This window comes from Melopsittacus undulatus, chromosome 2, assembly GCF_012275295.1.
Source record: "Melopsittacus undulatus isolate bMelUnd1 chromosome 2, bMelUnd1.mat.Z, whole genome shotgun sequence".
NCBI classification, from domain to species: domain Eukaryota; kingdom Metazoa; phylum Chordata; class Aves; order Psittaciformes; family Psittaculidae; genus Melopsittacus; species Melopsittacus undulatus.
The window spans coordinates 83,704,366-83,720,936 of record NC_047528.1 but is presented as its reverse complement, the minus strand read 5'-3'; the positions used below and the strand labels follow the sequence as shown (position 1 = coordinate 83,720,936).

Here is a 16,571-nt window from a genome sequence, read left to right as displayed (position 1 = left end):
TTTCCCATGTATTCACTATGTATTGACTTCTGGCAAGCAATGCATTAGCATGCTGAACGAAAACGGCCTGGTTTTTCTTTTCTTACTCCTGCCCTTCCCCAAATAGGACACTCTACAGTAAAGTGTCTCAGAGTGATAAATGTACCACCAGAGAGAAAACTTAATACAGTTTACCACTCTATGGAGCATTCCACAACTATTAAAGCACATTGAATTCAGTGATAAATCATTTTGTATTTGAAATTTATGAGTGCTATACCGTAAACAAAGATTATTATAATCTTCTGAGGTATATAAATAAGTACTAAAACCTCTATCAGATGTTTATAGAAGTAATTTGAAAACCAGAGCGTACCTGGAGAATGGGAAGAAACATACTTTTGTTTAAGAATCAACTGTGATTAAATTATTTCTACAATTCTTTCATTTTCAAGTTTATGCTCCTTGCTTCAGAATAACATAAATGTTCTGTATATAAGTATTTTGTTATATCTTAGTTTTCTGAAATCGAATTCTCTTTACTTTATCAAGTTTTCTTCCTCATTTATTTCATTTATTGCTAAAAAGATATCTCCAAGTCGAAGCATTGTATTTACTATTCATAGTAACTTGGTTTAGAAGACCAAGAAAGACAACAAAATACACACCTGAAAACTGAGAAAGACTGGCTTAGATCTGAGATAGGTAATCCTTTGTTAGCCATGGGTTATGGTAAAGCAGGGTATCAGCTTCCTGTATTCCATTAATGAAGAAAAAGATTACAGTGGAAAAGGCAATACATGTATCTTCTAGACATTTTGGTCGGTAATTAACACATTATTTCCAGTAGAAAAAACTGAAATCATGGATCACGAAGATCCATGACGCCTTTCTTGCCACTGCCACTCTTGTTTCAAGAGGCTCTGGTTTGGCTCATCTTCCTATGGTCACTACTAAGACTTGATTGTTTCTGTTTCAGAAGTCCCCAGTAATTTTTTTAATCTATCCAGATGAAAGTGATAATCCTGAGATAAATGATAGTGTTGTTGGGTGCCCTATGGAAAAAAAAAAGTACAAACAACTCTTTCTTTCTTTTGTTTTTTTTCTGGTAAGAGCTAAATTTTTATTATTAAAATACCCAAGTTGTGGGAATTTTTGAATAATTTCTTACACCCCTGTTTTAAAACTATTGCATTCAATCTTGTTGGCCATTACTTTTGGGGTACTTGAAGTTTATGTGTTTGTGTGATCTAGTTAAAAACCTGTTTCCTAAAGAAAAAAAGTAAATCCTTAACACAGATTTAAGAATACTAAATTTATAATTTATATTCACAATAAAGTTTTTTTTTGAGAAAGTCTTTCATCTAGTATGCTGTTCTTTTTAAAGCAAAGATCATTTCACAAGTAGAAAGACAAAGCTAGAGTGGTGGGTGTTCAGTTAGATTTAGTGCTGGAATTCTGTTAGCTAATCAGGTCCTAGAATATGCCATTCCAGGAGTTCTTCCTAGTCATACTACTTTGCTTTTGTCCTTGTTGAGTATTGCAAAGTTCCTTCTGGCCTGTCCCTCCAGCCTCTCTAGGTTCTTCCAAACTGCAGCTCTGCCCTAGAGTGTAAAATGTGCCAATATATGCAGAGGATTCAGAGTATTTTGCATTCCTAAATTTATAGGTGATCCAAGGTTTGCTTACAAACTTGAGTAATAGTATCTAAGAATGGAATATGTGTTAGCTGAGATACATTCAACAAAGGCATCAAATAGCAGTGGAAACAGAAATTCCTTTTTACAATATGTTATTACTATTGCATGCAGTACTAATTTTTAAGTGTATATAAATATGAACTAATAATTATATAAATATTTAATCAGAGACCAAATGTTTGGCTCATTTTGAGAGGATTCAAAACTGGAAGGAATATTTTTTGTCTGTTTTTTTAAAAAAAGGTAGGAAATAAATAACAATCAACAACAGAAGTTGGCATCTGGGTTGGGGCAATCCCAAACACAAATATAGGCTGAGTAGAGGTTGCATTGAGAGCAGCCCTGAGGAGAAGGACTTGGGGATGGTGTTTGGTGAAAAGCTCAAAATGAGCTGGAGGTGTGTACTTGTAGCCCAGAAAGCCAACTGTATCGTGGGCTGCATCTAAAGGAGTGTAGCCAGTGGTCGGGGTAGGTGGTTCTGCCCCTCTACTCTGCTCTTGTGAGACCGCACCTGCAGTACTGTGTTCAGCTCTGGGGCCCCCAACAGAAGGACGTGGACCTGATTGAGTGAATGCGTAACATCATAGAATGAATCATATAATGGATACAGTTGGGAAAGATTGTAAGATCACCTTGTTCCAACTTACCATGGGCAAGGACATCTCACACAAGACCATGTTGCCCAAAGCTCTGTCCAACCTGGCCTTGAACACTGCCAGGGATGGAGCATTTATCACTTCTTTGGACAGCCTGTGCCAATGCCTCACCCACCATAGGAAGTCCATGAAGATAATCATAAAATCATAGAATCATAGAATAGTTAGGGTTGGAAAGGACCTTAAGATCATCTAGTTCCAACACCCCTGCCATGGGCAGGGACACCTCACACTAAACCATATCACCCAAGGCTTCATCCAACCTGGCCTTGAACACTGCCAGGGATGGAGCATTCACAACCTTCCTGGGCAACCCATTCCAGTACCTCACCACCCTAACAGTAAAGAATTTCTTCCTTATATCCAGTCTAAAACTCTGCTGTTTAAGTTTCAACCCGTTACCCCTTCTCCTATCACTACAGTCCCTAATGAATAGTCCCTCCCCAGCATCCCTGTAAGCCCCCTTCAGATACTGGAAGGCTGCTATGAGGTCTCCACGCAGCCTTCTCTTCTCCACGCTGAACAGCCCCAACTTTCTCAGCCTGTCTTCATACGGGAGGTGCTCCAGTCCCCTGGTCATCCTCGCGACCCTCCTCTGGACTTGTTCCAATAGTTCCATGCCCTTTTTATATTGAGGGCACCAGAACTGCACACAATACTCTAAGTGAGGTCTCACGAGAGCAGAGTAGAGGGGCAGGATCACCTCCTTCGACGTGCTGGTCACGCTCCTTTTGATGCAGTCCAGAATACGGTTGACTTTTTGTGCTATAAGCGCACACTGCCACCTCATGTTCATTTTCTCATTGACCAACACCCCCAAGTCCTTCTCTGCAGGGCTGCTCTGAATTTCCTTTTTGCTCAACCTGTAGCTGTGCCTAGGATTGCTCCGAACCAGGTGTTGGGACCTTGCACTTGTCATGGTTAAACTTCATGAAGCTGGCATCAGCCCACCACTTAAGCGTGTCAAGGTCCCTCTGGATGGCATTCCTTCTCTCCAGTGTATCAACAGAACCACACAGCTTGGTGTCATCAGCAAGCTTGCTGAGGGCACATTCAATCCCACTTTCCATGTCACTAACAAAGACGGTAAACAAGATCGGTCCCAACACTGATCCCTGAGGGACACCACTCATTACTGGTCTCCAGCTGGACATTGAACCATTGACCTCAACTCTTTGTGTGCGGCCATCCAGCCAGTTCTTTATCCACCGAGTGGTCCACCTATCAAATTGATGTCTCTACAATTTAGAGACAAGGATGTCATGTGGGAAAGTGTCGAACTCTTTGCACAAGTCCAGGTAGATGACGTCAACTGCTCTACCCCTGTCCATCATTTTTGTAGCCCCATCAGAGAAGGCCACCAAATTGGTCAGGCAGGATTTCCCCTTAGTGAAGCCATGCTGGCTGTCACCAAGCACCTTGTTGTTTTTCGTGTTCCTTAGCATGCCTTCCAGAAGAATGTGCTCCCAGATTTTGCCCGGCACAGAGGTGAGACTGACTGGTCTGTAAGTCCCTGGGCCATCCATTTTCCCCTTCTTGAAAATGGGGGTTATATTTCCCTTTTTCCAGTCATCGGTAACTTCACCTGTCTGCCATGATTTTTCAAATATGATGGCCAGTGGCTTAACAACTTCATTTGCCAGCTCCTTCAGGACCTGCGGATGGATTTCATCAGGTCCCATGGATTTGTGTATTTTCAGGTTCTTAAGATGGTCTCAAGCCAGATCCTCTTGTACAGTGGGCCCAAGGTCTAGATTTTCACAGTCCCTGCATCCGCCTTCAGAACGCTGGAACACTTCTCCTATGAAGACAGGCTGAGAGAGTTGGGTTTATTCAGCTTGGAGAAAAGAAAGCTGAGGGAAGACTTCATGGCAGTCTTCTAGACCTATTGAGGGCCTAAAAGAAATACAGAGAGAGACATTTTACAAGGACATGTAGTGACAGGACGAGGGGGATTGGCTTTAAACTGAAACAGGGTAGATTTAGATTAAACATGAGGAGAAAATTATTTGCTCTGAGGGTGGTGAGACACTGGAACAGGTTTCCCCAAGAAGTGGTGGCTGTTCCATCCCTGGGAGCACTCAAGGCTGGGTTGGATAGGGCTTTCACAAACCAGGGTGTCCCTGCCCATGGCAGGGGGGTTGCAACTGGATGATCTTTAAGGTCCCTTCCCCACCCATTTTATGATTCTGTGAAATGTCACTGCCAAAAATTGGGCAGTTCTAGGTGCTATTGATCACAGAAAGACAACATTTACAATAGGTTCCTAATTTGGGCTACATTTTCAAGAAGCCAGCTATATGCCAACTGATAAACGAGTGCAATTAGAGTAGGAATTTGACACCTTTCTTACACAGCAGTTTTCTCCAGTCTGAAAGTTCAACTCAGATTTTCAAATCTCCAAGTTTACTTCTGAAAGTAGTTAACTAACTTTTTGCTGCAAGAGTTCTTCTAGAGATGCAAGTAATGCACTAAAATGTACAATGGTTTTACCAAGTTCAGTGTGACTGGGGACAGTGACTTTGCTCTGTCAAATTTAAGTAAAAGAAAAAATTGTGTTACATGAAAGATGGGTAATACAAATAACTGCTTGTAGTTCCACTGCTCAGCAACAGTTTGCATTTCATTTTGAAAACACTTTTGATAAGATGAAGATTTTGTTTAGGAAAGTTTTGAGAATTTCTAAAGATGGCAAGTGTAAGTGAAGGATTTGTAATGGATTTCTGGGGAGGTCATTTGGGGCTATATGAATAGTTTGTTTAGGCAAAACTGAGGTATTTCTTGTTTAATTCCATAAAGCATTCTCCACTTAATAACTGAAAAATTATCAATCTCTTCTGTTTAATATCCTAAATTTCAGGAATTCTGGTTAGTACAGATGTCTGAGTACTTTTCAAAGTAGCTGTGGTAAACAATGTATGTTTTAAGAAGCCAGCTACAGAAACAGCTGTAGTAGAAATGCAACTGGAGGCTAAAACTTAAACAGACAGTATATTATATGCTATACTCAGGTCCTAAAAAAGAAAAAAAAAAAGTTGCAAAACATTTTGCCTAATTTAAAATAAGTTTAATCTAGTTACCTATTTGAAAGTATATTTTTAAAATTCTGATTTGAGATGTAGGTTCATGAAAATTGGTTAAAAGTATAAAGAACAGATATTTCTACCTGTTGTTTTCTTTCATATATAAATTGAAAAAAGTATTTCTCTTTTTTCCAGTTTACATAAAATTCTAATGGATCTTCAAAATCAGCAGCTAGCCCAGTTAGCTGACTGGTTGACAAAAACAGAAGAAAAGACTAAGAAAATCGATTTGGAGCCCTTAGGTCCAGATCTAGAAGACCTAAAACGTCAAGTAGAAGAACATAAGGTATGCTATGGTATACTACCAAAAGCATAAAAACCAAGTTGAGTGTTTGACATTTTTAAAGTTCTGCTTCTGCCACTAGAACATAGAAAATTAATATGAAGTCTTGGCTTTTTTTTTTTCATGCAATTAACAAAGTATTGTAGAGTTATTTTATCTCAACCTTTACTTTTATCCTTATATGAAAGAATAAATTCTTTTTTAAATATAAACAATACACTGGAATTTGTGAGATAGCTTTATCATCCTTTCATTACACAGTACAGTAAGAATATATCAGGCTTTTTAATACCTGAGGTTTACTCTTTTTGCATGTTGGTGTTTGTTACTTGCATGCTGTAGTAGCAATGATGCACTAGTCATAATTAGACTGCATGATCTTGTTAAGACTCATGTGACTCTGAATATTTAACTGTACAGTGCTGTAAAATAAATCCCAGTTTCTAACTGTAGAAAATATGTTTTAGTAATGTATTTAATTAATGAAAACTGAAAAACTAATAAATGAAGTGTAAGACAGAATTTGGCCAAACTTCTAACATATTCCATGAAGGCAATTCTTTAATTGAAATAATTAAATATTAAAAAGAGAGAGACTGTGTAATTTATGTAACAGCTTTATTTCCTTTACTGGATTAAATTGTCTGGCTTCATATTAATTTATTTTTTTTTAATGTCTTATCTTTAAATATGTATCCATATATCTTTATATATGTATCCGTGACACATGGTATAATGATGTAGAGGCACAGAAAAGTATAGAACAGAGATGATGTGTGAGGTAATAGAGATTTACTGTTAATGTTTCTACATCAGTGGTTCAAATAAGTTCAGGTCCATAGTATATTGATAGATCTGAACTTTTGGTGCTTGACACCCTGTGTCAGTGCTACTCCAGGTTCTAGAGGGCAGATCATCCTGAAAAAGAATTCAAACTGAAACCAGATTTTACAGATTTTTTTTTTTTTTTTTTTTTTTTTTTAAAAAAAGACATCAATAGCTGCAAAAGACTGCATGATCCACTTCTGGGTAAAAGATGATTTTTCTGTATTCTGATTAAAGAGTGCTACTGAAGAAGAATTAAAATTCACTGCCTACTGCTTCTATTTGTGCAATCTGTGCTTGCCTTGTGAGGGGACAGTGCATTTCAGTATGCAGGTTTTGTAGCTAAACGTTTATTCTGATGTTAAATTTTATTTTTTTAAAACAGGTAGTGCATTAATTATGAAATGGTAATTAGAGAAGAAAACCTGAAAGATTTTGAATATATGAGTGCTAAGACTTTAATAACTTTATTCCTGTTTCTACGTATTTTGTATTTGAGTGGCAATTTAAAGCATAATAGCTGTATTTATGCAACCTCTTCATGCTGTTTTTTTCTAATATTGGCAAAAATGGGTATTTAGTTTGTATTTTAATACCCTGAGTGAAGACATGCAGAAATCTCTCTCCCAAATCCTAGTTCTTCATTCTTAATGTGATGGATTAGTCAACATTATTTATTTATGTGTATTACTTATCAAATCCATTTTCTGTACAAAAGACAATTTAGCTAATAAGGTGGATAGAAAATGTTTTGGTTTTAACTTCAAATAAAATTCTATGCATGTATAGTTTGTTTCATTCATAAGTCAAAGAACAAGATGTTTTCCATTATTCAAGTATTGTGTGAAAGTTTCAGATAATTTTGTTCTATATCGTATGCACCAAAGCTATAACATGGGAGAAAGCACTGAAATTTTAATAGGGCATTATTGCTACATTATTAAACAAGCAAACAAATAAAGCAAAAAAACCGCCAAGCCCAGTGTTTTTCCTTAGTCTCATAGGACTCTGGAAATCTCAGAAACAATGTTGCTTAAATTGGTGGGAGGAAACAAAAGTTAAAAGATATAAGAAGCAAAGGTTGTTTCAAATTAAGCAGACTTCAGCAAAGATAATAGGTTTGGTTTATTGTCATCTTGTTTCTTTCTCCTCTTTACCATTATAATTTTGACTTTCCCTCTTTATCTGTTCATTAGTAACTAATTTTCAATTTATTTCATGTTCCCCATCCCTCTTTGATTATATATCTGATTTCTTTTATTCTACTTTTTTCTCAATGATGTCTGAAAATATTTGCCTTGAATTCTTGTGACTAGCACTTCAGTTTCTCTTCTGGGTCCTATGGAAAAAAAAAAAAAAATCAGTAATGTGTATTGGGAATGGCCCCCACCACTGAGACCAGAGAAAGCACACAACATTCTTTCCAGTGTGCTACTTAGTTCAGTAGTATAGGAAGTTAATATCTTGATACCACAGAAACTTTTTTAGGTTTGACTGAAATAGAGCTAGAAGGAAGGAATTCTAGAGGGTTTTATGTCATTTGCACAATACAAAGTCTTGGTAAGAAATCTGGCATGGTCATTATATTTTATAGTAATAACAAAACATTTCAGTAAAGAACTATTCCTCTTTGCAACAGAATTTTATGTATTTTGTCTCCTGTTGCAAGAATCTTTCCTTTATGCTTTTATAAAGGGAGAAAAGCTGTTTTTCAATAAAAATCTAAATACTATTAAGCTGTCTAAGCAGAATACTATATTAGAAGTTTTATAATTTAGTAAAAATGTGCTTTTAATTGAACTGATTTTATTATTCTGCATTATTATTATTATTATATTTATAGTTAGTAGTTTTAATAGTTTCACTAAATTTCTAAAAAGGTCTAAGCTGCTTAGATACTTCTGGAAGCCTAAGCCTTTTTATTTTTCATGAAGTTAGAAATTATAGAAAATGGTTAGGGTTCAAATTAATTGCAAAGGTAAAATAAGGTACAATAAGGTACAAGAAGACATTTCCTAAATGTTCAAATATTAGATTTGTCTTTGGGTAGTTGGATGCCCTAGACGGGGTGGTTGTTTTTGTTGTTTTTTTTATTTTGATGTAGATTGTTGGAGTCATATAAGTTGTTATCTGATGGGTATAAATTAAAGGAACTGTGGAGTTTCATGAGTTTCTGTTGCTGCTGTGATCATGCATCAACATCTAAACCCATCTTACGTTTTATGTCACTGAATGTTTGTTATCTGTAGGAGTTCAGAAGAACGTGCTAGAAACTTCAATTTAAATGATTTGAGCAATGTGTGGAGTCTTGGACTGACTCTGTAATTCCTATTTCAACAAGCTCCTCTATACAGACTATTTTCATCAGTGAATTTCATGGTAAAAATAGACACTTGGATTATCAAAAACAACCCTTCAGCTCAGGACAAATTGGATCCATCTAGGGATTAGAATATGACTAAAATTTCTATTTTCATCAGTTCCCTGACCCTGTCTTTCACTGTGTGAAAGACTCCCATTTTCTAAATGCTTTCGACTCCTGCACTTGCAGAGCATTGGTAACTCTGATTTTGTTTGGGAATGTAATCTGTCAGATACCCACTAATCGAGAAATAAAAGTTGCCTACTCCCTTGCTCTAGGCTCATGGAGCAATATATTTATTGTCATATGATTGAACGAGGGGATTGAACCTGGGGGAAGTAAGCTGTGTTATATCATCTCATCCCTGACTGCTCTCCCTCCTCTTGATCAAATATTAGGTCACAAAATCTTGAGAAGTCTGAATTCCAGGGATTGCTCTAACAAATTGGTGCACTTCACAGTCCTTGAGAATTGTTTTATAGTCTAGTTCTCTGAAGCAAATGGTAATCATAGTCATGAAAGTCAGAAAAAAAGAGGATTTTTATAAATAGATTGGCTCAAGGATTGTGCCTGAAAATGAAAAACTAGCTACATTATATATTTTTTTAATTTTCAAATAAAAGAAAGATATTTTGAAAAAGAGTTTTAAAATGTGTGACCTAACTTTCAATAAAGGCTTCTTCTTCATACCCTTCTTGAAAAAGCAGAAAATTTTTGATATGGTGAAATTCAAAACAGTCTGTAATATAGAGAATGTTTCCATTGTAACAAGGTGTATGTTATGATGATAGGATACATTCTATGATTCTGTGATTCTATGATGTGTAGTTAGCCATGTAATTTTTCAGACTGTCATTATTATACTATACATATTCTAATCACTAGGACATACTCTGCTGAAGTATTTAGGACAAAGTTCAGGACTTTGGTTTCTCACATTCTTCCATTGGTTTGAAACTAGTTGTAGACACCTAAAAAAATGTTTCAGGCAAGATGTGACTCTGGATACCTTGGAATATTTTTCAGAGAAGTGAGGTGGGGAGTTCTTTCAAGTTTTATTTAAGAAACAGAAGCCAGAACCCAGTAATGTAAAACAGCAGTTAACTACTGGGAGTTTAAAATGTATATATCATCGTTAATACACAAATACAAAGCTGGAGGTAGGTTACAAAAATTATGAAAATAAATTGAATATTGCCTTCTCTGTGGCTTGAAGCTTCTGTACTGATGCTTCCTTATCTCCTCTTTCTATTTTTTCATCTATGCTCTTGCTGCATCTCAGCAAAGGAAGGAGCAAATAAGTCTGGCTTCTCAGTTCCTTTGTGTTTGACAGAACTTGAGCTGGTTTTGGTTTTGTTAGCAAACTATAGTGAAGTAGGGATTCCATCTTTCATAGCAAGTTAGAAGAACAACAACAACAAAAAAAGGTAATAGGTGACACTAAAATCCACCAAAGGGGTGTTACTAAGGTATTACAGTACCTCAAGTTTTATTTTTGTGATGTATGTAAGTGTACAATTAATATGCCATAAAACATCATTTAAACATGTCTAGGCTTCCCACTGCACTTCTCTGTGAGCTGTGAGGAGGGAGGGAGCACTTGATTAGATCTATTACTGGGAAATTGTGGAAGGGTCAGAGAGATTTGAAGAACTGTAGAAATCTGGCAAGGTTAGGAATCATTTAAATATCAATTTGTGTGCAGATTTGAGAGAAGTTTCTTTGCTTTTAGCAGTTTACTTTCTCAGCTAGAGATTGTCCTCACTTTTATTGCAGCTTGCAACTGGAGCTGGATACCAAAACTAAAAGGGCAAGACAGTTTTTCTCAGACATTCAGAAATCATAAAGTGCTTCTCTCTGTTTCCTGCTTTCTGTTTTAAGTGAGACAAGGGTTCTGAGTGTGTTTCCTAATCTTGAGTCATGTCCTGAGTAGTTTCATCCTATTTGATTAAATTATATAGCAGTGCCAAGCTGAAGATAGTATGCAGTTGTTAAATGGCAAACTATGCCATTTTTAATATTATATATTTAAAAAAAAATATGTTCAAATGAAGTACAAAAAATCTAACCCAGCAGCTATTTAAAATTTGCAGACTCTTGGTATGTTGATGTATATCCATATAAATCAACATGTGTAATTCAACTCCATCAACTCAACAAATGCTTTCTCAAGCCAAATTTTCTGTCTGAAATACTGTATCGAGGGTTAGGACTTGTGAATGAGTTAACAGGAAGTTATTTTTGTGAAAAGAATAGGAATCTGCCCAATATGCTGATGTTTGCGTATATGTGCTAAGGCAACAAAATAAGTTTAAATTACTTAATACTGACAGCAACGTGATTTTAAAGTTCCCATAGTTGGTTAGTTATGCAAGTTAATCAGTCAGTAGGACTCCAAAGACACAGGATTTTCTTAATTTGGAACACATTTCCTAACACATCTGCTTTAACTATAGGCATTTCAAGAAGATTTGGAACAGGAACAAGTCAAGGTGAATTCTCTAACCCATATGGTGGTGGTGGTGGATGAAAACAGCGGAGACAGAGCTACTGCTGCACTGGAAGAACAGCTTCAGGTAACAACTAAACTTCTGTCTCAGAGAAAAAGCTGTCAGGGGCATTAGGTGTTAATAAGTTTGAAGAAGAGCTACTAGTAGCATTGGATGTATCTCAGAAGATGATTCTAAGGATTACCTTAAATATTTCTGTAGGACATGACTTTTGCATAGATGGATACATGCATGTATTTGAAGGAAAACTCAAATATCTGAGAGCAACTTAATTTTGTTTTTTTTTTTCCTTCAGTATCTGACTGTTTTATCTATCCAAGGACAAGTGTTTGTCTTTGATTTCTTAACTGTATTTCATTACTCCTGATAGAAGTAACATGCTTCTCTGTTATAGTAAAGGATAAGGATATTCCATGTAAGTACCTACAGGATTCAGCAAAGTGTGAGTTATTGGGAAACTTGATACATGTGGTATATTTTGGTGTTACAGTAATATAAGTGTCATTATCCAGTGTCAAGTTCCTAAACACACATTCATTTTAAATAATGCACATATGTGTGTCTTTTTATGGAAATGCTGGTGCCACAGAATTGAAATTGGAATTTTTAAAAATAAGAAAAACCAAATAGTAACTGTCTACATGATCATATTTTTGTAGACAAATAATGGTTATCAGGAAATATTAAGAGCATACTGGTTTTTCTAAAGCTCTTTTTTAGGAAAGTCATAATTTCTTTCCTATTAGTTTCTCATGGAAAAGTTTCTTTGGAAATTAAGAGAATCAACTCAGTCTGTCTGTAGTCTCTTCTGTTTCAGTGTATATCGTCTTCAGTGTACATGTTTTCTACAATGGTTTATCATTAAGAATTCTTATGACTAGGCTTTCCAGGGTACTAGAATTGAGAGAAGTTAGCAGCATGATCCTTGCAATCCAAACCTATTCTAAATTGCATTTTGACCCAAAGTCTAAACAATTAACATAAAAACAGCTTCTATATATTCTGGTGTATAGATAAAATTACTTAAAATATAACACATTGGAAATACATTTGCGATAAAGCTAGCAACAAAGATGTTATAAAAATTGCTAAATATTAGCTTTTATTATATGAAAGTTTAGTATTGCACTCACATCTTTAAGAATTTGCTTTTATTGTATTTCTGATTTGCTGTAATTTCTGAATGGAGGTAAATGAATAACCAGTGTTGAGATATATTAAAAGATACCCCTGTGTTGGTGATCAGATCTCTGGGGTCACTGCTGAGAAGTATGACAGCATTAGAACCAAGCTTTCTACTATCTATCTTTTTTCAGAAGGAAAAAAAGTACTTTTCTTTAATTTTGCTTCATTACCCAAGTAAACCATCCAGAGGGATCTTGACACGCTTAAGAGTCGGGCTGATTCCAGCTTCTTGAACTTTAACTATGACAAGTGCAATGTCCTACACCTGGTTTGGAGCAGTCCTAGGCACAGCTACAGGTTGGGCAAAAAGGAAATTCAGAGCAGCCCTTTGGAGAAGGACTTGGGGGTGTTGGTCAATGAGAAAATGAACATGAGGTGGCAGTGTGCACTTGCAGCCCAGAAAGCCAACCATATTCTGGGCTGCATCAAAAGAAGTGTGACCAGCAGGTCAAAGGAGGTGACCCCTCTACTCTGCTCTTGTGAGACCTCATTTGGAGTATTGTGTGCAGTTCTGGTGCCCTCAACATAAAAAAGACATGGAACTGATGGAACAAGAGCAGAGGAGGGCCCCGAGGATGATCAGGGGACTGGAGCACCTCCCATATGAAGACAGGCTGAGAAAGTTGGGGCTGTTCAGCGTGGAGAAGAGAAGGCTGCGTGGAGACCTCATAGCAGCCTTCCAGTATCTGAAGGGGGCTTACAGGGATGCTGGGGAGGGACTATTCATTAGGGACTGTAGTGATAGGAGAAGGGGTAACGGGTTGAAACTTAAACAGCAGAGGTTTAGACTGGATATAAGGAAGAAATTCTTTCCTGTTAGGGTGGTGAGATACTGGAATGGGTTGCCCAGGAAGGTTGTGAATTCTCCATCCCTGGCAGTGTTCAAGGCCAGGTTGGATGAAGCCTTGGGTGATATGGTTTAGTGTGAGGTATCCCTGCCCATGGCAGGGAGATTGAAACAAGATGATCTCAAGGTTCTTTCTAACCCTAACTATTCTATGATTCTATGAAACAAAAAGGCTTCTGGTTTTTGAATCATTAAAGACCAAGGTTTATGTAAAGAAGCTTTCAATACATTCAGCTGGAAGCAGAGACAATATCTGTATGCTGTCCTGAATCTTGCTAATTTGGGTACCAATACCAGTAAATCAATAATTACTTTGGAATTTAGAGTAGGCAGTAAATGTTTGGCTAAGATGCTGAGCACTGACACTTGAAAAGTCTCTGTTTTCTTTACTGCAGCTTCTTAGTCACTCAGGGAACATGGCAGAACTGTAGTGCACCTGCTCAGTCCAGACTTAACCTTATTGGAAGACTGCTAGAAGGTCTCCCCTGAACCTTCTCTTCCCCAGCTTGAAGCATCCCAACTCTCTCAGCCTGTCTTCATAGGAAAGGTGCTCCATGCCCCTAATCATCTTCATGGCCCTCCTTTGGACTCATTCTAACAGCTCATGGCTTCTTATGCTAGGGACCCCAGAACTGAACACAGCACTGCAGGTGGGGTCTCCCAAGAGCAGAGTAGAGATGCAGAATCACCTCCCTTAACTGCTGGTCACACTCCTTTTGATGCAGCCCAGGAGATGGCTTTCTGGGCTACAAGCATACACCTCCAGCTCATGATGAACTTTTTGAAAGCCAACAACCCCAACTCCTTCTCTTCAGGGCAGCTCTCAATCCAGCCCCTGGCCAGCCTGTATTTATTATTGGGATTGCTCTGCCTCAGGTGCAGGACTCTGTACTTGGCCTTGTTGAACTTCAGGAGGTTTGCACTGGCCCACCTCTCAAGCATGTCAAGGTCACTCTGGATGACATCCCTTCCCTCCAGTGGACAGCAGCATACAGCTTGGTGTTGTCAGCGAACTTGCTCAGGCTGCACCCAATCCCACTGTCCATGTTGCTGACAAAGATGTTAAACAGTGCCAGTCCCAATACCAACGTCTGAGGAATGCAACTCATCACTGACCTCCACTTAGACATTCATATTTTTATGTCCAGGAGAACTAAGTTACTGTAACCCACCTACTATTCTAGCAAAATAATACATCTCCTTTCTTTCAGTGTACAGAAATATGGTTTAGATTTTATTTTATTTTATTTTCAGTTCATGTCTGTCATGGTTTAAGCCCAGCCGGTAACTCGGAACCACGCAGCCACTAGCTCATTTCCCCCCTTCTTTCTCCCCCTGCTTCTGGAGGGATGGGAAGGAGAATCAAAAAAATGTAACTCCCATAGGTTGAGATAAGAACAGTTTAGTAACTAAGGTATAACACAAAACCACTATTGCTACCACCAATAATAATAATGACAATGGAAATAATAAGGGAAGAGAATACAGCCACTCACTGCCCTGCCGACCGATACCCAGCCTGACCCAAACAGCAGTCTGGTCCTTCCAGGTTTCCAGGTAACTCCCCCCAGTTTATATACTGGGCACGATGTTTTGTGGCTTGGAATACCGCTTTGGCTAGTTTGAGTCAGGGGTCCTGTCTCCGCTTCCTCACGGCTTCTTGTGCCCCTCCTCCCTGGCAGGGCATGAGACTCAGAAAGTCCTTGGTCAGAGTAAACATTACTTAGCAGTAACTAAAAACATTAGTGTTATGAGTGCTGTTCCCAGGCTGAAAGTCAAAACCACAGCAATGCACCAGCTACTAAGAAGGAGAAAAATGACTGCTACTGCTGAACCCAGGACAATGTCACTTGCAAACTGAATATAAGCATGGAAGATACAATGTTTTGGCAGGCACAACCATTGGAGCATTTGACAAAAAAGCACAATGAAGCCAAGTTCTAAACTTGATTATGTATTTGCCAGTCTGACACTGAAAAATAGAACCAAACATGAACATGCACCATCAAACAGAGCTGCTTAATAAGACTGCCTGAGTGGGATATCAGTCAGGATCATATCTGGAAGAAAGAGAATCAAGACTGCATTTTCCAAGCGAGTTCAGTTATTCCATTAATTTTGATATCTGAGATGGTGATTCCTGAAATATTTTAATATATATAAATATATGTGCATAATGAATTTATTTGTGCATTATTATATATAAGACAGTTTTAAAATCCATAAAGAGGTTATTTACACGTTTCAAGTCTCAACAGGATGACGAGAATCTACACTGGCTTCAAATGAATGTTATAGAAGCTCTTAAGATTTATTGCATATGCCAAAAAAAAAACCAGTGAGTTAATAGCACAGAACATAGAAACCAAAAGTGTCCCCTGAAATAAATTATCCATAGAAAATTTAACCTTTCTACGAGAAATAAAAGTAAACATATTTACAGCACTTCTCTTACAAACAGATATTGTGCTAAGGTAGTCTGAGAGATTACAGCTAGCATTGGTGAGTGTAAGTATTAAAACTAGCTTTACATAACATTAGCTACTTGACGTATCAGTGTTGTGAAGCTCTATCTGTTTATGTTGCTGCTGAGAACTTACTATTTAGACTTATACCTCCTAAACCCCTATTAGACTCAATCCAGATACTTACCAAAAGGCAGCTGCTGAGTCTCAAATCTATATATAGTGCTTCAAAATCAGAGGAGTACAGAACCTAATCTTTTGCCGTAGTCTGACTAATTTTTCAGGGAAAATGTGAGAAATTATCTTGAGCCCAGAAATACAGAACCTGTTAATGCAGGGATATTTTCTCTAATTATATCTAGCAGACAACAGGTCCCTTAAGGAGTCCTGCGGGCTAGCTTAAATTAGAGCTCTCCCAGGCTTCAGGGATCAGAGTCTGTGCTGGAAAGAGATCTGCATTAAATATATCAGCTGCTTCTGATGGCTTACCCTGCTGAGGGAAGGGAGTTTGAGACTGTAACTTACACTCTCTGTGATATATTCATATTATTCAGGGTACTTCCATTTGATTGAAGATGTATGGGTAGTTCTTGTAAAAATATGTCCAAAAGGAGTGAAGAATGTTAAAGGATAGAATAGACTATTTCAGTTGGAAGACACTTACAAAGATCATCTA

At 37.5% G+C, this 16,571-nt stretch overlaps 1 protein-coding gene across 3 annotated transcripts in view; it reads left to right on the top strand.

The window, feature by feature from the left end:
* Window positions 1–16,571, top strand: part of DMD (dystrophin) — a 1,017,291-nt gene that overhangs the window by 278,961 nt on the left and 721,759 nt on the right. For all 3 annotated transcript variants that reach the window (XM_034074486.1, XM_034074485.1, XM_034074487.1), the window contains 2 exons: window positions 5,554–5,704; window positions 11,345–11,464. In XM_034074486.1, coding sequence (XP_033930377.1) covers window positions 5,554–5,704; window positions 11,345–11,464 — 271 coding nt within the window. The remainder of the gene's footprint in view (window positions 1–5,553; window positions 5,705–11,344; window positions 11,465–16,571) is intronic.